This window comes from Rutilus rutilus (assembly GCF_951802725.1).
Source record: "Rutilus rutilus genome assembly, chromosome: 9".
Classification (NCBI taxonomy): domain Eukaryota; kingdom Metazoa; phylum Chordata; class Actinopteri; order Cypriniformes; family Leuciscidae; genus Rutilus; species Rutilus rutilus.
This window is the reverse complement of record NC_140223.1, coordinates 17,335,819-17,360,118: the sequence shown is the minus strand read 5'-3', so window position 1 is coordinate 17,360,118 and position 24,300 is coordinate 17,335,819. Positions and strand designations below refer to the sequence as shown.

The window sequence follows — 24,300 nt, the reverse complement described above, 5'->3', positions numbered from 1 at the left end:
AGGATGGATGGATTTAGGAACTCACAGTTCACATTTTATTTGACATGGAATCAATTTGCCAAATGGAATCAATTTGCCAAAAGGTACGTTTCTACACCACAGATGAAACAGAAAACAGACTATCCACTAAAATCTTCGACCAATAAAAAAAAAAAAAGCTCACTGAAACTGACTAATCTGCAGCATCTGCATTCAAATAGCATTCGATATTTAAATGTGTGGTTTTCTTCACACTTCCAATTTTCCAAGAAAGCGGAGATTGAGAATCTTCAGTTGCTCATCCAGTTCCATTCTAACAATGCCGTCTTCCCCATCAATACTGAGCAGGACTCCTGTGGCCTCCCTGTCCTCTCCCAGAATCACTTTCACCTGAAGAGCACACATGTATTCATTTTAGATAAACCTTTTTTTTTCAAATGTTACAACAAACGATTATGACACACACACACACACACACACAATCACAAGGTTCTTAAGTCTGTGTTTCCAGTGAATTTAGCATGTACGGTTCAGTGGGAGGAGCGACATGCTTCAATGTAAGTGATATTCTGTGTGGCTCTGCTTCATTTCCTAAACTCCTCACTGCTCACCCCTTATCTGACAATATAGCTGCATCGATGAGGAAAAGAGATAATGGATCAAGCAAAAATTGGGCTGGTTGAGTCTCTTCACTTCAGTGTCTGTGGCATGGATTTAATTCATGAGTGATTTCAGATTGCATAAAAGGTGAATATATGCTTCACTGGTTCTTGCAGCAATTACTTTCATGGTTATGGTCTTGCAGTTCTTTAAAAATGTATAAATAAAATATAAAATGCATAACAGAACAGAGTGAAAATATATAAAAAAATATATATAAAAATGCATGTTGCATAATGTTTAACATTGTTTTTGTTCATTTGTAAGCAGTACAAAGTATATACTGGATCATAATTATCTTGCCTTTAGTAGATTGGAAAATGGTTTCATAAGTTCAGCAGTACCTTGTTGTTTTTGGTTGGTGTAACAGGTTCCAGGTGTTCACTTGAAATACTAACAACCTTCTCGTTGTCTTGCAGGAAAACAGAGCACATCCCCCCCTTTGTGAAAGAACAACAAGAAAAAAAAAAAGAAAAACTTCCATGAATGAAACACTTTTTTTCCCACGAACAAAATATGTTCAAGAGTAAACAATCAAACAAGTTAAGAACCATAAAACTGAACAGGGAATAAATCTTATCACAACATGGACACACCTGTTCCATTGCCAACATCAGCCCTGGGCATCTCAACGCAACAGATAATTATGCAAATCCAAAACCCACAAGCTTCTGCTTGTAGAATCTTTTTAACAGTCTCAGCATTCTACTTTTCAAAAAAAAAAAAAAAAAAAACCTTCACTCACAGTCACGCTTCGGATGATGCCGGTCTGATTGATGACACCTGCGTCCAGGAATGTGTCTTTCACACGCACCATGATATCTGTGGTAACCCAGTCATTGGAGGCCTGGTCGATGTTAGATCCAGGGGTGTGAGGGTTGTAGCCTCCCGGAGATGGAGCTCCAGGAGTCATGGGACTGTACCCTACCGGACTGGGACTCGGACTGGCCTGAGGAGCACAATTCAATACTGATTTATTCAAATAAAGAGTCCTTATTGCTCCAAGCTAGTGATGCACTGAAACTGATGATCAATGCTGATCAACTGAAAATATTCAGCTGAAGCAACAAAAAATAGTTTCCAGGCTCAGCCGCTTTGGAACGGCCAAAATCATTGACCAAAATAGCTACGTTTTATTCGCTTTTCTCCGGTTTTGACTGCGTCAGTGTCTATTTTGTGCACACAAGATGGATAAGCTGTAACAAGTAAAACTATAAACTTGACAAGATTTAGTCAGTGCTGTTGTCAGTTGAAACGTGAACCCATCCAAGAATCGCAAAAAGCTTTGCAAACGTAACACTACAAGTAAAATAGTGTCTAACTTTATTGCAAAAAAAAAAAAAAGTACTCAACCATGAAAATGTATTGTACTTTTTAACTATAAATAGGAATATATTAATTATACCTTGATCATGTTAGTTCATAGTGCATTAAATAAATGTTGCAATTAATGATATAACAATGAAGGGCAGAAATGACATCCAAAAAAACATTTTTTTTGATTTAGAACACAAGTCTACGATGGAGTTATCACGCATGCAAGAGTGCTGTTTTTCCGAATATCTGCACGATCGCAAATGTGACACTGATTTTATACAACAGTTCAATAAGCAACAAGTTACTGAGTAACTTTCATAGACAACACATTCTGTTTTTGCTCCGACAAAGAAAACAGAACAAACAGCAGAGCCGCTGCATCTCTGAGCAATACAGTGTTTTATTCCTCAAAGAATCTGCGTATTTGAACGAATCGGTTGAGTAAATGATTCAGTTAGGCTACCCATTCATAAATACAGTCATTTGCCATGTTAAATTAATTAGTATTTTGAATGAATCAGTTGAATGAAGGATACAACTCACTTATCAAGACAGTGAGTTGCCGCAACCTACTAGCAGTTGTTGTTTCATTGTCCTTTTTTAAAGTAGCCTATTTAAATTTTTTTTTCAATCATTTAATATTTCTAGATTAAAAATGTTACAGTATGTTTAAAACATTGATCTCTTAACATAATTTATGCAAATATAATTGCTGTGTAAATCCATTTCTGCCACATCTGAGCTGCATTAAACAGTAAGCTACATGTGTAAATCCAAATTTCAAAAAATTTCATTTGACCTGGTAATAGCTATAACATACTTTTCGTTCAGATTGAATTTGATTAAATTTAATGATCTAACATAAGAGGACACAGATATAACAATAAATAGAAAAATACTGTTCACCTCTTGCTTTATCATGGAAGCTTGTTTCCGCCACAGAATAAAACATTTAAAAAGATTATTGAGACTTTTTCTAACAATTGCGAGTTTTGCAATTTAGAATTGCGATATAAACTCACAATTCTGACTTTATAACTTGCAATTATGACTTGTTTTCGCAGTAGCGACTTCCATTCTTTATTGCTTAGTGTTATTTCAGGGTTTGAGCTCTCGACAGATTATTTTATTGTATTACATTGACTATTTAATATCACATCTAAACTTTGACTAGGCTAGGTATGTTCTCAAAGCAGACATCCCAACCTGCAAAAAGTCATTTCAGGGAGGTATCCCAAAGTTGTTTCAGGATCAGGTATCAGGTGTTTGTTGTTTTCATATAGCCTTGGCAACTAGCAGGCCTGAATAATATGCACATGAAATGAAACTTGAACTCACCTCAACTTGTCTTTTACAATCATTTAACCCGCCATGGGCAATGCTGAAGTCACTGTTACAAACTGTACACTTTTGTGTAGTCTGGCGTAAAATGTGTCTTATACTTTCGTTTTTTGTGGCATTCTCCCTCTGCCATGGCGCTCCTGTTTCTAGATACACTGAACTGATTCATTCGGTTCGGGAGAAGAGATAAAAGCCTGCCCACACTGACAATTGATTGGCTGATTTACTGAAACAGGCCGATCAGGATGCTCTCTATCTTTCATGCGCTTTATGAGGCACACACACGTAAGGTCTCTCGCTCCCTCTCCGCCGTGCGCGCGCTACATGGTTTGGAACAGTCTCTGTCTCGCATGCACGCTCTTGCTTGCTCGCTCTAGATTCCGGGAGATTTTAACTAATATGCTGGCATCAGGGGGAGCCGCTATCAATATGCGGGAGACTTGGGATGTCTGTCAAAGCATATTGTGTATTACTTTGTGCTGCTACATAACGATGTTCTAGTTGAGGTCATTTGTAGCGTAGGTAGGGCCCAAACCTATACTCAAGCCAAGGGGTCCCCAGCCCTCCAAGTCCTGCCCTGCACACATGTATATTGTATGTATACTGTATCATTTTATTTGCTTTTTTTTTTTTTAGAACAGTTGATTAATCAAAACAACAAAATATGTATAACAGTACAATTCAGATGCGTTTCTGATGTGTTTATATGTTTCTGTCGGCTGCATTTACATATCAATTTGCTCTCATATCATTCATTTAAATATGCAACTTTGTTGGCTAACGAATACATAAAAGTGACCAGCTGGATATAAACTATTGCAAATAGATGGTAACAATCATCACAATAAACATTTGGGTAGGACTTGCATGTATTTTGAGAATGTTTGAGGTACTACTAATGTTAGCGTCCTCTCAGCCTTGACAGCAAACATACTGCGGTTCTCTACTAATGCAACATCTAGTCAACAAATGTGTTACTTTATAATATGAAAACACGTACGGTGGTGTGCTGTATCGATCCACAGTTTTGTTGTCTATTGATGTGGTTTTAAATCCACATCTGATGTATCCACTCCGTGCAGGCGCCAGTGATAGTTTTTATTTTGTCCACTCTCATACCGTATAATGACAGCAATTGAAATGTTTGTATACAACATTTATACAAATAAATTGAACTAACTGATTGTTAAAGCTGCCGTCGGCAACATTTTTTTTATCAAATTCAGTGAAATTGACACTATAATCCGACAGAACAACATAAATAAGGTGGTTTTAGAAAAAAACCCGAGCTTCTAACTCCACCTGGAGCATGTTATTTGTTTTGCAAAAACCCACCGCTCCCGTCTCATCGGGTCCAATCAGCGCAGGGGGGTGTGAGATCTGACTGTCAATCACAGGTCGTGCACACGCGTCAGATTCCCTCTCCCTCGCGCAGATGCACACGACACGCCTGAAGTTCGCCTGAAGATTGTACGAAGCGTGATGGCGGAGAGAAAATCTACTAACAAGCTTCCAATTCCTCGGTTATTGCTATCTATGGATAGATTAGCCAGGGCAGCCTACCTCCGAGTCCATGGTGTTGATCAATGCTGAAGAGACGCGCGTTCACAGAAAATCAGGTACACACGCACTGACGATGGGCGGGTGCTCGTTGGTAGTGGGGGAGGGGCATGAGAGTTGTAAACATTCAAAATTTTGGCTAAGTCCACTCAATCTGCCAGACTTGCCGACTGCAGCTTTAAATAAACATTTTCAGTTTTTGGCTAAATTAAAACTTTAATTTGGTTTCAGTGATACGGTAAAAAATAAAAATAATCTGGACTCCAGACTAACTTTTCCAACTGAGACTAACTTTCTCAGTTGGTCACACCAGCACATGATTTGGACACAATCCCTTTTTTTTTTTTTGGTACAACATAGAATTAATCAGTGCATGCCGATGAACAGTTGTCTTACTCTGCATATCCTAATTTTGCACTGATGTAAAAAGACTGACAGTGGCATGAGACCTCGTGCTATCAAATTTCGTACCAGAAAAAAAATCCTGTGTAAATGACTGATAATAGGGACTGCTGATACAACGGCGTACTGTTGCGCATGTGCGAATTTCAGCCGTTTCACAACTACATCGTCACTGAAGCTGCAGACGCGCGCAAGAATTCACACTGTTGTTTTTATAAACATGATAGTCTTGAAAGTTTGTTAACATGGAGAGGTGTAACATTCGCATGTAAATGGTGAACAACAAACACAACCAAGCTAACTGCTCAGATCATGTCGTTTCAGTCATACTTCAATATGTTTACAAGACGGCAAACTCTGCAGATAAAAAAAAAAAGAAAAAAGAAAAAAAAGCACACTCGGGTTTGATTTGGGTAGTGCTAGAGCTTATATAGGCTACCTGTCTGTTTATTACATAACAACTAAAAAAAAAGTTTATATGTCATGTTTTCTAGCTAGTTTACTTCAGTTTTTTATAATACACCATACTTTCACCAAAACTGAATTAAAAACAAGTTTAAATGGGTAAATTTAAAGAGAATTTTTTTTGTGGGAAATCAAATTGTAGCGCACAGACTCTTTATAATTGTGAAATTGCTGTTTTATTTTGCACTGGCAGTTATAGGGTTAACATGGTTCGGAAAAGGCCGGGTAAAGTGAAACGAGCTGTTAGGCTGGTGCATTTTGTGTATAGAGCTGGTAAGTCCCGCCCCCTTCGCTAACCCCGCAGGTTGAAAAATCGTCAATGCAAGTGAATGGGAGAAAATAATTATTTTCTGGTCCCGCCTGAATTGTGCCATGAAGGTGAACATATGTTGTCTGTGAATTTTTTATATAATCTTTCGTGTGAAGAATGCTACAATTTAGCGGGTAGAAGTTTGATACGGTTAGACTTTGTGTGAGAGCACTTTGTGGACTACAACTCTTCGCTACTTTCGACGCGTTTAAAATGTCACCACCATTCACACACGGACACTAGCTCACAGATCCCGCTAAACATGACTGTGTCTTTGGTGCACTTCACCGCCTTCTTTCAGGGAGAGGACAAAATCGTTGAGGTTGGCGAAAACCACGGGTAAGTCAACTTTATGGGGTGACGTCACATAGGCGACATGTAGTCTTTCTCGTTATGTCTTTTCCACAACTGCTAGCCGAAGAATCATACCATATACTGTCAAACTCGTAACATGAAAGATTATATAAAAAATTCACAGACAACATATGTTCACATTCATGGCACAATTCAAACGGGACCAGAAAATAATTCTTTTCTCCCATTCACTTGCATTGACGATTTTTCAACCTAGAGGTCCAGCGGGGTTAGCGGAAGGGGCGGGACTTACCAGCTCTATAGTTGTTCTTGCGTTCCGATTAAAAGTTCAGGAACTGAGCTTCCCTTGTCTGTCGTTCTTCAGACGTTACAATATTTATTTTGCCCATCAAAAGTGTGCTTTCACTTTAATTGAGTGTGAGCAGTGCAGCAAATATAGCACGACGCTCCTCCCGGTGTGAATGCAATCATTGGTTAACATGCATGCCGAAAAAAATACGCGCTGCACACTCTTGCAATGTGAAACGGTAGTTTAACTGCTACTTCTTGACGTTCTATTGTAACCGTCTACTACAGGAGAATAGCTGATTTCACCTAGTCGATAATACGTGACAGATTAGATACATTTCTAATGAAAGTGCAGGTAGGCAGACACCGATTAAGTGCGTGACCACGTAAAATTTTAACTCGCACATTCTCAAAAAATGGTCGCATATGTCGACCATTTGGGTCCCAATCTGGAGCCCTGAAAATATTTCAGTGCATTTAGTGTAAATCAACTACTTCCTTTTTTAGCTGCCAAAACATTACCTGGTAGGCCATTGGTGATGGGGTGGGGTGGTAACTGGCGGGCGAGTGCGTGTTTTGGTATCCCACTGGGCTTGGGGCTACTTGGTGGTAACTCTGAGGGCTGGGGCTGGGCTGGTAGGACCCCTGTGGGGAGGGCGCTGCATACGGGGAGAACTGGTCGGTGTTGTACCTACAGTGCAAAAACAAACTCAGTTTAAGATGTTTGAGCCAGATCACAAGCATCTGAGCATCTGAATGAACTCTTACATGGCAGGAGTCCCAGGAGTCTGAGGGTTATACTGAGGGTTGACCTGTGGAGAGGGCACTTCTGGGTAGCCAGGAGTCTGAGGGTTGGGCGTACCACCATAGCCTTGAGGAGACGGAGAGGGCTCGTCATCATAGGCAAACTCATATTCGTCATCGGGCCTGAAAACAGAGGGAAAATTAGTTGAAGTTGGTATGTATGTGAAATTGTTTGTTTGCACTGATCGTCTCACTCTGCTTCTTACCGTGATGGTGTGTTTGGATTGTTGGGGTCCCATGCGCCGCTCTGACCTGGCGTCCTGCTGCCATCATGCAGAGGAGTCTGAGAGCCATAGTGAGGAGTACGGCTTCCTGTGAGCAATGAAAGACTTTTAAAAAAACTAAAAGTGTTGCAGAACATCAAGGTCTATAAAAATATATTGTTTCTTACCATCATGGAGGGGTGTCTGGCTACCATACATGGGAGTACGTGAGGCAGTTCCATAAATGGGCGTCTGGAAACCATACATTGGGGTTCGTAAATGGGTGGATGACTTTCCTTGTCTTTCTTTACCACCCCTGGTTCAAAGAGAGCAAAAAGATTGAGACAGAATATTCAGGGGAACAAAGTTCACAGAAGAATATTAATACTTTTATTCAGCAAATTGCTAAATAATTGATCAAAATTGACAGCTTTGCCATGAAAGGAATTAAATGTATTAAATGTATTAAAATAGGAAAAACTTTTTTCAATAATTATATTTATCAATATTACTGTTATATTACTGTATTTTTGATCAAGTTAATGCAGCCTTGGTGAATATGAGAGCATCTTTTTGTTTTTTTTAAATGTTTAAATGGTAGTGTAGATTAACAGATATCAACACACTAAAATCTACTCAGGAATCTCTGAGGTATTCAATATAAAACATTTGCTCCAGCTTTATCTATCCCTGTGCTTTCAGAGAACTCCTACAGTTGGGCATGAACTCTCAGTCACTGTTCACTGCACTAGTGTACCGGCTGACAAGAAATCCAAAAAAACATGTCAGATAAACACAAACCCGTCTGCAGTGAAATGAGGCAGAACTGAAGAAAGAAAAAAAAAAAAAACCTGTTGCAGATCCATGCCATTTTTATTTATGTTTTCTGTGTGGGAAACGGGCGGATCAAAAAAAATTATTTAAAGGGTGGCAACACTAAAGCAAATAAGCATTCTAATCATCTATACTACATTATGCTATAACTAAATATAAAATATAGCTTCAAGCGGCAATCATCAGGGTCCATGCACTGCTTACATTTACATTTTATACTGGGAAAAATCTGGGGTGGCAATGCTTTTTCTTAGGGTGGCAGTTGCCACCCCGTGCACCCTGGTAGATCCGTGTAGTGTAAATGTGTTAAGCAGAGCTGAGAGTAATTTACTATTAATGGTAGCTTGAAGCTGTGTCATAAATATGGAATAAACAAATGTAAAAGAAGAGATTTTTGTTAAAAACTGCAGATAACTGATAACATACACAGTTGTAAGACGCTGCCGGTCCACAGAAATAGTCTGGCAAGTTGAGTGGAGCTCTACCCTAGCGGTTGATTCTGTGGCATCCTTCACAACTCCAATGTAGCCTGTGGAATTGAATAAAGGTGTTTAAAAACTTGTGGCTATGGCATATGGCACTTAAGTCACACGTACCATGTATACATTTCATGGCATTCTATAACAAAATACCAAACCAAAGCAAATAGAGTTGGTTTCAAATAATTCAACCTTTGTATGGTCCCTGGGATATACGGACAGTCTGCCCAATCAGATCATTGTCTCGTCGTCCACGGCCCCGACCCATGCCACCACCTCCTCCTCCTCCACCTCTCTGCTGCTGACCTGGAGGGAAGACCAGAACACAACAGATAATGCCCAGTTAAAAACATAAGAGAAGCTTGTATCAAGATTCAAATTGCTCAAAAGGCAATCAAGATGTTGGCATTTGCAAGTGTTTAAAAGCATAATAAAAAACCTCTTGCAGTATTTGAACATGCAAACTTTTTATTAAAAACCCCAAACTTCAACCACTATGTGGCACAACTCTGTTAGTTAAATAAACACGCTTACCACCTCCGCCGGGGTGCATTGGACTGCTTATGCGTGGACTCATAGGAGCAAAGCCCCCCACTGTAAAATTGGTCACATCTCTGGGCTTTGGGAACAAAGGACAAAGACTGTTTAGGATAGGGAAGTTGGGAAAAACATAAGATTAGTCCACAGGTGTAGAACAGACCTACCTTTGAGCCACCCGCCAGAACGAGGTGACGTGCCTTACAGACAAACATGCCTCCATTTTCAACCAGCTTCTTGCAGTGAAGAAAAGCAAAGCCTCTGAAGATGTGGCGAATTTCACCTTCCCGGCCCTGACAGATTACATAAATGAGAATATTAACTTCCTTTCAGTTACACAGTAAATGTCAAAAACCTTTGTCCCAGGTCTCTGGTAGGTACCGAATGAGGTCCATCGATGACTTTCACAATATCCTTCACATGGATGTTGTTTTGCTCAGAGTCGAGAGCGACAGCAAAGCGGTTGTCCTTCCGTCTGTTCACTGCCTGGTGTCGTACGGTTAAAACTTTCCCGTGCATGTTCAGAACCTAAAAGCAAATCATTGTGAAAGAAAATGTTATCAAATAAATGCACACTTGTTGAGCATAAGATACTTTTTGGCAAAAACATTTAAAAAAAAAAAATTATCAAACATTTGAACACTAGTGTGGCAAAGTTAAACTATTTAGCTGGATAGAGTAAATAAGGTTGTGGAGAAGCAATAATGATTTTCTCAAAGCAGGCATATGTAAAAGCAGTGTGGAAACATTGGAATTACTTCCAGTGCACACACAAACATGACCAAACAGCTCAACCCTTATGCTGATCCCTGATATAACTGTTGACAGATGTAAATGCTGACTTGACATGTTATTTAATTACAAGCTTCTGGGCTATACTTATGCTGGGTACACACCAAAAGATAATCGGGCTGATTTTGGGCCGATTTTCCCCCTTCCGACAATCATATCTTTGTCTCGATTATCTTGATGGTTCTACAGGATTATCTTATCAGATTTTCCTGATAAGAGAAAAGTGTGAGGTGTGTTAAGAGTGTCCGAACCTGCTCTGAAGAATGTCAGAGGCGCCCCGATCTCGAATCGTAAATATTCAACATGTCAAATATTTACGATCAGAAATCCTGATGTGTAGGTGGGAACCCTGAGGACAAACGCACGCACGCTCTGGAGATTATCACGTGAAACTAAACAATATCCAATCAGAAAGCGAGATAATGGAAGACGGAAGCATAACAAATGCAGTCATGGTGCAGCACAAAGTGAAATTGATGTGGACAGCAAAAAAAAAAAAAAAAAAACACTGTGAAATCTGTAAAAATCATTCCAAACACTATCATCGCAATTTCTTCCTGAATATCATCCGCCATGCTTATTCTGAAGTCTCGCGAGATCTCCTGTGTTCACAGTCAAGTCTCTGGTCTCTGAAAATCTGTCCGTGTGTGGTGTGCCGTCTTTGTCACATCATGGCACACCACACACTATAGGAGCAAAACGGTTAAATCTAGGATTTTTTGTCCTCATTCTTGTGGTCTATCACATTTTGAAAATCTTATAAGATGTAAAAAATCTTTTGGAGTGTACACAGCATTAAACTACAATGCGGCCGCTTAGCGACGTTGCCAAGATGGTCACAGAGTGAACTGACTGGCCTTAAAGGAACTATGGTGAAAAGTGTGCTATTGCTGTGAAGAATCAAATCCAGCAAGTATCCAACTGGATTTTTGCTTACGTTACACTTGAACTCGTCTGTTTCTCCTGGACTTTACCTGGAAGGTCTCTCTCTCCAGCCTGACAATGACACCTACAGTTTGGGGGTCTAACTGTACCAGCTCTCCCCACTCATGCTGGCCTCCTGCATCCACACCTGATGCAGTCTCGGAGCACAGCTGCAAGTCCCGGGGCAAGACCTTCAACTGGAGCAAAAAGAGACATCACATCAGACAAAGAACACACAACATTGACAACTGTATATTGTGTGTTTTTCTGAATGGGGTATTCCATAGCACACAAGCGAAACCTACCTCATGCATGGTGAGGTCCGAGAACAGAATAACAAAGTTCTCCTCCACACGAACTATGAGGCCCGTGTCACCTTCAAAACGCCCTGCGATAACCTTCACATGGTCACCCATACGGAAGTACTTCCTCAACTCATGAGCTGGAAACTCAAGAGGGTCCTAAATAAAAACAAAGACAAGAAAGTGAAGCAGGTGGATGGATACTTTATTAATCCTTCTCGGGAAATTAGATCTGATACAATAGCAGCAACCACATTCAATCCGCACACACAGACATCATCAATCTATCTACCTTACTACATTAACTGTCACTAAAGCATTCTATACTCTACAATATATTAACTAAAAAACATGCTATATCCTATAATAATAACAACAATAATATTAAAAACAAATACACAAACAAAATTAACTAAAGCATACATCACCTATTGTAATAATACTAAGGACATAGGCAAAAAATATAAGAATAAATAAATAAATATAAATCAGACATCAGATTCAGTTATTAATTATTGCACATTAAAGAGCCTAATAGCAGCAGGCAGGAATGACTTATAATGCGGTTCAGTTTTACATTTTGGTAGAATCACCCTGCCACTGATCGTGCTCAGTCAAAACACCTCTAGGCATTGCAGAAAGGGATTTTCAGTAAAATTGAACTCTCACAATGTAAAGCTTTCGCAACACAGTTTTTTAATGACTCTAATGACACTGAAATTGCACGCTTCAAACGCCAAGAGACAATGCTTTGTGTTGATTTGCTCACCTTAAGGTCTTCATGCTTGGGCATGATGGTGATCTTGTTGCCATCCACACTCAGAATTTTGCCCTGAAGGTTGATCAACTCTCCCTCACACACCTCCACATTGTCCCCTGCCTGAAGATTGTGCTCTCGCTCCTTACCTGTAAAAAAAAAAAAAAAAAAAAAAAACACAATCTTTGTTATTCACTTTGCAAACATTTATGAACTAAGGTACAAGCTCAGTATATCGGTACGACAAAAAGTATCATTGTCAAAAATTTACAACAGTCAAAATATGAATGTATTTTTTAACCGTATAAACATTATGAAATATGCACACATACAAACATGCATAAACACACGTACATATGTATGTAAATACATTCATATACACACTGTGTATACACACACACACACGTAAGATATGCACCAATGCATCGGCCGATAAAAGCTATTAATTTTTCTATCAGCCATCAGTCGATTGTTTAAAAACAGCCTATAATCAGGGCCGATTATATCTGGTCAATTAAAGGGGTGCGGAAAAATGTGTCTGATTGCAACTCACACTGTGTATGAAGAAAATCTCTCGTGTTGAATTTAGGTCAAGTTAATGCGACAATAACGCATTAACAGCTAAAAAAAGCAGGCTCTGTTTGACCCTATGAGTCCCCCGTAGTTCAAGCCAGGGTTGCCAGGACTGTAATTTTTTCCCTATACTAAACATAATTTGTAGCGCGCCTCTCATCCAATAAATCGCAAATATCCTGTGCTTTAGTCCTGTGAAATAGTCAAATAGTCCTGTGAAAAAATTCTGTCCATTTTATCACGAAATTCAAATAAATGGCGTTTTGACGCTCTTAACATGACAGCTCGCTGTAGCGCCTCAAGCGGCAGCATGGAGTGCCAGTCTTTTCTTCCACTTTAATACAAATTATATCTAGAAAAACATGCATGAATATCAGAAGGTATGTTGAAAGATACAGTACAGCTTACCAAAATCCATATCATGTCTCATTTAATCTCTTAATCAGTGTTTCAATGGTGGAAAGATGTCAATAAAACAGCTTGTGAACAATGTCACTTAATGTTGCATTTACAACAGTAAAAAAACAGAGCTTATTTACTGTTAACTATATATGTTTGAATAAATTTGCAATGAAAACAAGTGCTTATGAAAACTACCTTATAGGACCAACTGAGTTGTATACAAACATTTTAGTTTTTATTTGAGTGTATTATATCTGAAAATAAATAGCATTTTAATATAATACCTCTGTTGTTAAATGCAACCTATATTTATAGTGTACCAAATGAGAGGGTTCTCTGTATAGTTTGCAGCATTATTTGGGAGACATCTGTTTTCGGTACCAGCATCGGCAGACAAATTCAATATCGGTGCATCTCTAATATATATATATATATATTAAAAAAACACACACACATATACACACACCCCTCACATTTTAGTATATCTTCTCAAGGGACAGTACTATAGAAATGAAAGTTGGATATATTTTAGAGTAGTCAATGTGCTGCTTGTATAGCAGGATATATTTACTGTCCTCTGAAAATAACTCAACACACAGCCATTAATGTCAAAATAGCTGGCAACAAAAGTGAGTACACCCTAAATGAACATGTCAAAACTGTGTTCAAAGTGTCAATATTTTGTGCGAGCACCACTGTTATCTAGCACTGCCTTAAACCTCCTGGGCATGGAGTTCACCAGAGCTGCACAGGTTGTTGCTGGGATCCTCTTCCACTCCTCCATTATGACATCACGGAGCTACTGGATGTTAGACACATGACGCTCCTCCACCTTCCACTTGAGGACGCCCCACAGGTGCTCAATAGGGTTCAGCCTGGAGAAATACTTGGCCACTCCATCACCTTCACCTTCAGTTTCCTCAGCAAGGCAGTCGTCATCTTGGCGGTGTGTTTGGGGTCGTTATCACTCCGATTGCTCAGTTTCTGAAGGAAGGGCATCATGTTCTACTTCAGAATGTCTCAGTATATGTTGGAATCCATGTTTCCCTCAATGAAGCACAGCTCCCCAGTACCAGCAGCACTCATGCAGCCCCAGGCCATGATGCTACCACCACCATGCTTGACTGTAGGCAAGACACAATTTTCTTAGAACTCCTTACCAGGGCGTCGCCACACATGCTGGACACCATCTGAGCCAAACAAGTTTATCTTAGTCTCAGCAGGCCACAGGACATGGTTCCAGTAATTCATGCTCTTGGACAGGTTGCTTTCAGCAAACTGTTTGCGGGCTTTCTTGTGAGCCAGCTTCAGAAGAGGCGTCCTTCTGGGACGACGGCCATGCAAACCGACTTGTTGCAGTGTGCGACGTATGATCTGAGCACGGACAAGCTGGCCTTCCGCTTCTGCAACCTCTAAAGCAATGCTGGCAGCATTCATGCGTCTGTTTTTTGAAGCCAGCTTCTGCACCTGACGCACAGCATGAGGACTAAACTTCTTTGATTGACCCTTACGAGGCCTGTTCCGAGTGGAACCCGTCTTGTAAAACCTCTGTATGACCCTGGCCTGTACTGTAACTCAGTTTCAGGGTGTTACCAATTTTCTTATAGCCTAGGGCATCTTTGTGGAGAGCAACAATTCTAATTCTCAAATCCTAGAGAGTTCTTTGCCATGAGGTGCCATGTTGAACATCCAGTGGTCAGTATGAGAGAATTGTACTCAAAGCACAAATTTTAACTGCTCTAATAAAAGATACACAAATTTCTATGGTCTGTTTTTTTCAGAGGACAGTAAATATATACTGCTATACAAGCAGCACATTGTAGTATAGTATTGTCACTTGAGAAAATATACTAAAATGTTTGCTGAAATGTGAGGGGTGTACTCACTTTTGTGAGATACACACATACATACATTTACACAGTATATGCGCATTTTCCATGCAATCATTTTTTTATTGCACGGTTGCAGAGATCTACAGTTGTCTGGTTGTCTACCTGTTGTTTCTGTGACTACTTCAAGATCAATACCCTCTGGCTGGTCCTCAAACTTCTCCAGCTCTGACAGAGTGGGTTTGACCCCATCTGTGATCTGTGCAAAAAGAGACATGGGTTGAACCAGTGTACCAATAAGGAGCGATTAGACAAGACATCCAGAACTAGAATGAGCGTGAAAGCTCTTACCACAGCTGACATGGCAAAGCTTTTGAACAGGAAGCCTTTGCGGCTGTAGCGATTGGCTTCAAATATCATGAAGTCACCGTCATGACTGACCTCACCGCCAAGAGACCTGTGGAGCAGAGCACGTGTGTCAGTGTGGCTGACATGTTTCAGTGGGTTGTGATTATGAGAGACTTACCTGATCTTTTCAGCATCAAATAGCCTCTGAGGTGGCCTCTTAAACTTCTTTCTCTTTGCAAACCAGTCTTTCTGTGAAATGACCAATAATGTCAGATCAGGTCACTAAAATGTCACAGTGGATATACACTACCTTTAAAACGTTTTTGAATGTCTCTAATGCTCACCAAAGCTGCATTTATTTGATCAAAGTACAGTAAAAACAGTAATATTATAATTCTATTATAATATTTTAAAATGTAATTTATTCCTGTAATGGCAAAGCTGAATTTTCAGCAGTCATTACTCCAGTGTCACGTGATAATTCAGAAATCATTCTAATATGCTGATTTGGTGCTCAAGAAACATTTATTTTTATCAATGTTGAAAACATTGATATATATTTATAGTAGTATAAATACACTGTGATGACATAACCCACCATACTCATCCTCGCTTTGATGCGATCCAAATCAATACGAGGAATCATTTTCAGTGAGATCGTATTCTGGCTCGGTTCAACGTAGTCCACCTGACAAAGGCAAATTATTAGATACATACATAAAACGTTCTCCTGGCACAGAGCCGTAGTGAAAACCTAAAAATGAAATTCAACTGAACCAAAAAAACACTGTTGTTTCTTAATGACCATGTAGCCAAGTGTTATGGTGTACCCACCTGGGCAATGTCATCTTTATAAAGGCCTCTCTTTAGACGAACCCAAGATTTGGGTTTAAGGTTAGTCACTTCCTTAACCACTTTCAGCACATCAGTCATCTCTTTAATGGGCACCATCTGCTGATTCCAAAAGCCCATGCGCAGGTTTCCAACACCCTCAATGGCAGCCTTGACGTGGGTCTGCTTGTACGCCTCCACATAGATATAACCTTTGACATGCTCAGGGGCCACCACTGATTTGATTTGAAGTGGCTGTGCAGAGAAACAAAGCACAACATTTTAGTACGACACACCTTCAAGCAAACATTGTTATGCTAAATGTACTGTGTGCACTGCAGTTTTCTTCTCTCTTGGCCTACAATTAAAAAAAAAAAAAAAAAAAAAAAAAAAATATTGACAGAGAAATCTAGTTTAAGAAAACCATCAAGGTGCAAGGAAAGGTTTTACACAATGCACCTAAGTTTATGTTCATAAAGTTCCGCGCCTATGGAAAACCTACCGTGTCGGTGCACTGATAAGCAATGAATTTTCGCATCAAGGCGATGGCAGTAGCTCTCTCCTCTCCAATCTACAGAGAAACAAAAGAATTAAACAGTGCACATACTGCAGCCTCATCATAGCACCCGTAAGCCATTTGTTAGATATGTCCAGAACTAACCTTACACTTAACGGTCCACAAATTAGGATCCCTGCAAGAGAACAATCTCTTAACACAAGCCCAGTGGTCTTATATGTATATAGATTTAATTCAGCACATCTAATGATCAATAAATGGATTTTTTTTTTTTTCATACTTGACCCCAGGAAGCAACTGCTGCTGGGTGATGTCATCAGAAAGATCTTCAGAGCCGCCATAGAAACTGAAGTAAACAACAGAACAAGAAATATTTAGCTCAAAGCAAAAAGGTTCATGAGGTTAAGCAACATTCCTTTAATTGCAAAACTGGCAAGTGCTGAAGTCAGTCATGCGTTTCACTAAAGTACCACGCACTGAGTACGGATGAACTCTTGTTGACTTACTGCTCGCCTCCTGAGGACTTGGCATATTTCCTCATGTAATACTCCCCCAGAGCTTCCTCACGGGAATCCCTATTGAGAAACAGCCAGTTATTTAAAATGACCTCCATTCTTTAGATTCAGCCACGCAAAAGTGTGTTTAGTGCAGTTGTCACACCTCCAGAGATTCTGCAACCTCCTTGAACCAGAGTGATCCTCATCTAAGACTGTTTGGTCAATGTTGGACACTAACGGATGAAAACAGAATAAGCAACTAAATGGCAAAAAGAAAAAATATATTGTGGCTAGAATTTTTTTTTGAAAATTCAAAAACTGCTAGTAGCTATGTTTATATGCAGTGTAATAATCCATTAATAATTTAACTACTAGTGCCTCAAGCTGAATACACCAATTCATCTCGATCCAAGTAAAATTTCTAATCAATTGAAAGAGGTGGTGCAGAACTTAAAGGGTTAGTTCACCCAAAAATTACTACTTCACCCCAAAACAATTCTGTCATCATTTACTCACCCTCAAGTTGTTCCAAACCTGTATGAATTTCTTTCTTCTGCTGAACACAAAATAATATATTTTGAAGAATATGGGTAACCAAATAGTCGATGAGCCCCATTGACTTCCATAGTGTGTAAATAGTAAATTACTATGGAAGTCAATAGGGCCCGTCATCTGTTTGGTTACAGACATTCTTCAAAATCTCTTCTTTTGTGTTCAACAGAAGAAAGAAATTCATACAGGTTTGGAACAACTTGAGGTTGAGTAAATGAGGACAGAATTTTCATTTTTGAGTGAACTATCCCTTTAATAGAACATTTTTAGAAACATATTGTTTGCAAGAAAATGTCATAAAAAGTACAATACCATTCAAAAGTTTGGGGTCGTGAGATTATTTAATGTTTTCGAAAGAAGTCTCTTATTCTCACCAAGGTTGCATTTAGTAGATAAAATTAAAGTAAAAACAGTAATATGGTGAAATATTATTACAATTTAAAATCTCTTTTATGTGAATATATTTGAAAATGTTATTTCTGTGATGCTGAATTTTCAGAATCATTACTCCAGTCTTCAGTGTCACATGATCCTTCAGAAATCATTCTAATATGCTGATTTGTTGCTCAAGAAAACGTTTCTTATCTCATTAAATAGTTGTGCTGCTTATTATTTTCATGGAAACTGTGATGCCTATTTTAATGAATATTTGATTAATAGTAAGTTCAAAAGAACAGCATTTATGCATTTATTTATTTGTAATATAAATGCATTTACTATCACTTTTAAATCAATTTAATGCATCATTGCTAAAACCTTACTGACCACAGTGACTTGAATGGTAGTGTGCATTCAGAATCTGCAATGGACTGAACTTATTCAGATTCACCTAAAGCAGTGCATATAAACACAGCTATTGAACACATGGTTGATGCATAATAAAAGTGAATATCCATGCAAACCAGAAGATTTATGCACATACCTTCAGCCTCTTCTGATCAAATCCAGTGTTGAGGGAGGAAGGGAGGAACATGAGCCATAATACAAAGTCATGTGTACACAGCAATTTCAGGCAAGGGCATAAACAGGACCAGGTAAACAGAAATAAAAAAAAAATGGAAATTACCACTGATGGGCAGGCATAGACATACGATATATATTTTTAAAGATGGAAACTACGTGATAATGATGTCATGTCATTGTTAGCTTATGCAATACAATAAGCACAATTGAATACAATCAAAATAAGGTATTGGGTTTTTTTGTTCAAAGGAGCAGTTTCAGGCAAATGACCATATATGGTTCCCTTTCAGAACTCAGTCAGTCCCCACTATACAGTCCCCTGTTTAATGAATGGTGTATTTTATAATGATCGCCTTTATTAACTTTACCCTTACTGAATATGTTGATGATGCAAAAAAAATGTACAGCAAAAAATGTATTTGCCATCCATGCTCCTTGTTTAGAAATGTAAACAAATTAAACATTTGCCAAACAGCTTTAGACGTCACAAACAGATGTTAGAGGGGTGCAGATTATGGGAATGGATTTTACCGAATGTGAAAATGATTTGAAATTAATCATTCAATTAGACAGAAAAAACAGAGAAATCTGGAGTTGGTTTACCGTTAACTGAAGGAGGCATGCACAAGAAATAAAGAATCAATGAGAGCAAGAAATACATTCAAATTACCGGCATCAGTTTATACAACATTTAATGTACAGCCCGTTGTTATTTCGTAATTTTTTAAGCTATGGATATAATATAAAGCATACAGCACATATTGGCAACACAATACCAACAGAGATTTTAACTCCACCTGCAAGTTTATATTAGGCATATGTACGGGAAACATTACATCAGCTATAAAATAAGCAGTAAATGTATATAACTAATTCAGTCATTTCAGCAAAACATGCAGATATAATTAAAAATGTCACACCTTTTTCTAAAATGTCTTCAGCACCATCCTCCCATGGATCTTCATCATCGTACTCATCATCAACATCTAGTTAAACAGAGATACATTTTTATACATATACTTTTCAGGTATGCAAAAAAGGCCAAATATGTTCAATTAGTTTAATATAAGAAATATATGTTGGTGAGAGGGTTTTCGAACCTGCTTCGTCCAAGATGAAGCCACCATGCCGAGGTTTTTTCCTGGGCCGGTCCTCATCCTCTTCTTCCTCTTCATCATATTCCTCCTCATCCTCCAAATCTTCTCCCTCCTCCTCAGCAGCCTTGTCACTGCCAGTTATACTGCCCTGATTGTGAGGGAGATTGTGATGTGAGGGATGTGCTTTTGACCGTGGTACAGGCAAATCTAGATCCGTACTCGCAGTTATTGGATAAAATAAGCTTCAAAATGGACGAGACTTTATGCAGTGCCATCTGGCTAAGACTATTTACCAATAAACTTGGAAGAGTTGGAAAAAATAAGCAAATAGACTTGGAATAAACATTACAAACATTATACATTACAAAAGACTACAAATACACACATACACATACATACCAGAGGCGTCAATTGGGTATGGCAGGGTATGGCTGCTACCATACCTTCGCTGGCTGGTCAGGTCAATGCAAGTAATATATTTTCATTGCAGGATAAACAGAGTTAAATTGCTATGCATGTCTAACATAATTTGTATTGTTAAATAAAACAGAAAAGTAAGTAAATTAAAGCGATCTGGTTGTTATTTTCATGTCACGCGAGTTCAGCGGCGCTGCCAAAGTGTCCATTTACAACATGATTGTGCAGCGTTGAGTATTGTAGCAAGTCAATCACAGGGATTTTTGATTAAAAAATAATGTCCAATCAGAGGTGTTTAAGTTACCAATAGTGAGAATCTGCTCAATATCTCTCAAAACGCTGAATGAGTTTATATATAGCAAGTTTACTAAGTTCTGCACATGCACAAATCCTCACAACAACAAAGCGGAGACACAGCGACAACTTAAAAGATTCATTGCGCAGATTCATTGATTAAAACGGGAGTTTTCGCTGAACTGACTGACAGCTTCAGTGATTATAAAGGAAGCGCTCTTTACTCACTCTCTAATTTCATCCGCAATTTGGAGAAAAGTTTTGGTTTTTCACGAGACTTTGTAACTTTTGCTACATCAGTACAAAAAAAGCTGGTCACTATTCTGCTGGCTATAGTGGTAATTTAACATCTTTTTAGATTTTTCCTGCATTGTGAAACTTTTTTACAAATGAGGACCGGTTTTACAAAGTTTTACAAATGAGGACACGCTTTGAAAGATGAACAGAAAATTTTTTTTGGACATCACATTAAAAATAACATTCAAATTGGATCATATTCAGACTTTTGAGCTTTGAAGTGCTGGAGTTGTGTTTACTTAAGTAGCCTAACGTTACTAGAAAGTGGGACTGTCACGTCGAGGGAGTAAGATTGGATAATGTCACCAGAGTCTGCCATCCCTTTGCTTATACATGTATGTGTGTATTTTTATTTATTTATATATGTATTTTTTGAAGATCAGTGGTAAAGCACGGTTCTGGCTACCATACAGACTTCCAGCTGTTTTATGATAAACACATTGAAGGAGGAGCTGTTTGCCTCACCTCATTCTCTTCCACCTCCTCAGCCTCCTCAGCCTCGCTGCTCCCAGCACTCTGATTATCGGAGAAATCACTGTCTTCGCTGTCGGACATCTCTTTGTTTTTTTCTTTCCGTGTTATCCAGGCGGGAATACTACTGGATAAACCACATAAAGTACACGTAAAATGCGATTAATAAATAATAAAGACAAATAAATGGAAGATTCGATCATCACACTTGTATGCTAGAAGAGTGTGCACAAAGCGAATGATGCGAGTCATGACGTTTACGCTGCGATTTGATTAAACACAGTATGTTAGCTCTTTACTGGCGTATGCATAACACGACTTGCATGTTTAAAACTACAGATACAGATTAATAGTCTATCTAACTTGGTCCGGTTTTCTTGCATTTTATTTGTTTACGGTGATGTGATGTGCTCTAGCTAATGCTGCTAAATCCAGCCGATAAGGTATTAGCACATGAGCTGGATAACCTACACCTTATTTTACAAATAAAACTCCGTCGTTTAATTGCGACAGTCATGTCTTAATTCATCACAAACCCCATATACCGCTAAACATATTATTAAAAACGAGTAAAAAGTCTTCTTACCCTTAAACAGCTGTCTGGTTTTGCTTCTATCAGGTAGCGAGGGCCAATGTTGTTTTCTTTCCTTAAACTTCCGCAAGCAACACGCAGAGCGCGAGCTGCACGGCGCCCTCTCGTGCTTGGGAGGAAAGCCATGTTGCTGCACGCAAAGGTTGTGGTGCAAGAACTTCACCCTGTATTTAGTTGCTGATTAACAATCAGTGCCTGTTTAAACGTGAGTTTTCCTCCTGATAACATATTTTATAGCCAACAAAGATAGGTACAAAAAAACAAACCAAAAACAAAACTAAAAACTCTGCACTCACATGCATATCAGCCCTCTCTCTGCATGTGATGTCGTGCACTCTCAAGTTATTTTTACTACTTTACTACTACTTCGCACAATTCCGTATTGTAAGAAAATTAAATAAATACTATAGAACACTTTTCAATGCAAACCTGGCTGTTACCACATGATTTTTCCTAATTTCTGCAAAAACAAAACAAACATGGTTACTGGTTTTAGGAAATGCCATTTTTTTGTATCTCTTTTGTTAGCGATAGGCTACAAAAAAAAATTTTTTGGAGGAAAGTATGTCAAAATATGTCAAAGCAAGACAAGGCAAGTTTATTTATATTGCACATTACACTGTGGCAATTCAAAGTGCTTAGCAGAAAGGAATTCAAATAATCACAAAATAAAAGCAAGGAAAATTAAACCAGTTATGCCATGTCAGCCATGTCCCTGAAATTCTTGAAGGCTGCCAAATGTCATGAAGTAGAATGCTGTGTTGCTAGCAATCAGTCAACATGTATGTGGGACTCTTAACCATGTATTGAAATATATTTAAAGTTATGTAGTTTTGTTCTCTGCAAAGTTATAGATCTGTTAAGGTCAAATTGTAGTAGCCTAAATGAAACTTTTCAGATTGCAGCAACTTTATAAAGTTTTGCTGGTGGGCATGAATCATAGTATTTTTATGTTTGTGGTGGCTGCAGATGTTCTGCATATTCCGGGTTGCATTATGCATGTGTGCTGCTTTTTCTATATGCGAACATCATGGTCGAACTGCTGATCATCAAATAAACCATGCATTAAGGTATTGTGAAACATACCTCAGTTTTTGGAAATGCGGGTAACTAACCCTGATAATCATCAAGGCAAACAGAAAAAAATGTAAGGGAAAAGACTGCATACCAAAATCAAAAGCAGTCTATTGAAACCAACGGAGCACTGCTTTAGCACCTGGTTTTGGGTGATCTTTCATTAAAGTTCATCAAATTAATCTTTTTAGCATACTCTTTCTTGACCAAAATTACAGAGAAGGGAGAAAGTATAGGGGGCGGTTTCCCAGACAGGGTTTAAATTAAGCTTATTAACACCTGAGTGTTGTTCCATAAAGGCCGCTTAGAAAAGCGGAGATTAAAGTCCAAGACTTGAATGAACCGAACTAATCGGCTGCGCTTAAATTGGTTCCATAACGGTAAGATGAAGATCATGTGATCTTAATCATTTAAACCAGGTTCAAATAATACACCATACCACTTCATTAACTGTATACTACTGTCTACACTGCACTATGTGTCATATACTGTTTATACTGCACTGCTTGTCTATACTGTTCACATTGCACTTTTCTGCATTTTTGCACTTCTGGTTAGATGCTAACTGCCTTTCATTGTCTCTATAATTGTAATCTTCACAATGACAACAAAGTTTAAACTAATGTAAATCTAATCTAATCTAAACTCCTGCTACCTGTACACAGATACCCAAATACATGTCACCTAATATCACCATTATAAATTGTTTTGCAACCATGTAGTCATGCAGGCCCCGCCCCCTTACCTAGGGGCATATAACGCCTGCAAGTGCTGCTATTCTCCAGTTGACATTCGCTTTTCGCGATCTCTGCACTGACACAGTTCGGTTGGATTACGCTGCTCACTTGCGTGTCTTCAGGAGGACATATCGCCTGATCAGCCTCTGCCAGACGTGACAGTTGTCTTTTCAACCTATCAGCTGTGTTCTGCATCCGGAGCCGCCCGCGCTCTCGCCGTTTCTCACCTGCTCCTCCTTCCACGGCTGCCCGCCACGGATTTTTCTGAGTTCTTCACCAGTGTGTCGCTGTCTAAATCTGCCGCTTCTCCGGATAACAGCCTATCACGGGCCTGCCCGGCCGCGTGTGGTACGCTCATCGCCGCTAAGGACCTTCACTCGTGTCTGCTTGGGCCTCAAACCCGGAGCCTTGAAGCCTTGGAGAACCCGGAGAAAAGCAGTCATTGCCTTATGCTGCCCAAGAAGCTTTTACAACGCTGTCTTAAAGTTGCAGCGACCCAGTGCGCCGCGCTCTGCCTTTCTGACTCGGATGGGGGACACA

The 24,300-nt window shown here is 39.1% G+C and overlaps 1 protein-coding gene across 1 annotated transcript; it reads right to left on the bottom strand.

Moving 5' to 3' along the window:
• Positions 1-4: 4 nt before the first annotated feature.
• Positions 5-22,064, bottom strand: supt5h (SPT5 homolog, DSIF elongation factor subunit). Its single transcript, XM_084418991.1, has 30 exons — positions 21,944-22,064; positions 21,352-21,484; positions 19,882-20,026; positions 19,702-19,767; positions 18,741-18,752; positions 17,430-17,499; positions 17,276-17,344; positions 17,050-17,115; positions 16,914-16,944; positions 16,755-16,823; positions 16,256-16,507; positions 16,020-16,109; positions 15,600-15,670; positions 15,425-15,530; positions 15,239-15,332; positions 12,282-12,418; positions 11,516-11,671; positions 11,261-11,407; positions 9,876-10,022; positions 9,662-9,787; positions 9,492-9,576; positions 9,150-9,263; positions 8,905-9,007; positions 7,833-7,960; positions 7,648-7,753; positions 7,406-7,564; positions 7,160-7,328; positions 1,385-1,588; positions 984-1,079; positions 5-369 (listed from the first exon to the last, which is right to left on the bottom strand). The coding sequence occupies exons 2-30, from the start codon at positions 21,439-21,441 to the stop codon at positions 229-231; spliced, it is 3,249 nt and encodes a 1,082-aa protein (XP_084275117.1). The 5' UTR covers positions 21,442-21,484; positions 21,944-22,064; the 3' UTR covers positions 5-228.
• Between the last annotated feature and the right edge of the window lie 2,236 nt (positions 22,065-24,300).

Coding starts and splice junctions, on each gene's coding strand:
- supt5h (XM_084418991.1), bottom strand. CDS start 21,441: ATGTCCGACAGCGAAGACAGTGATTTCTCCGATAATCAGAGTGCTGGG. Junction 9,788..9,875: donor TCATCGATGGACCTCATTCG/GTACCTACCAGA, acceptor GTAATCTGTCAG/GGCCGGGAAGGTGAAATTCG. Junction 7,754..7,832: donor CCAGACACCCCTCCATGATG/GTAAGAAACAAT, acceptor CATTGCTCACAG/GAAGCCGTACTCCTCACTAT.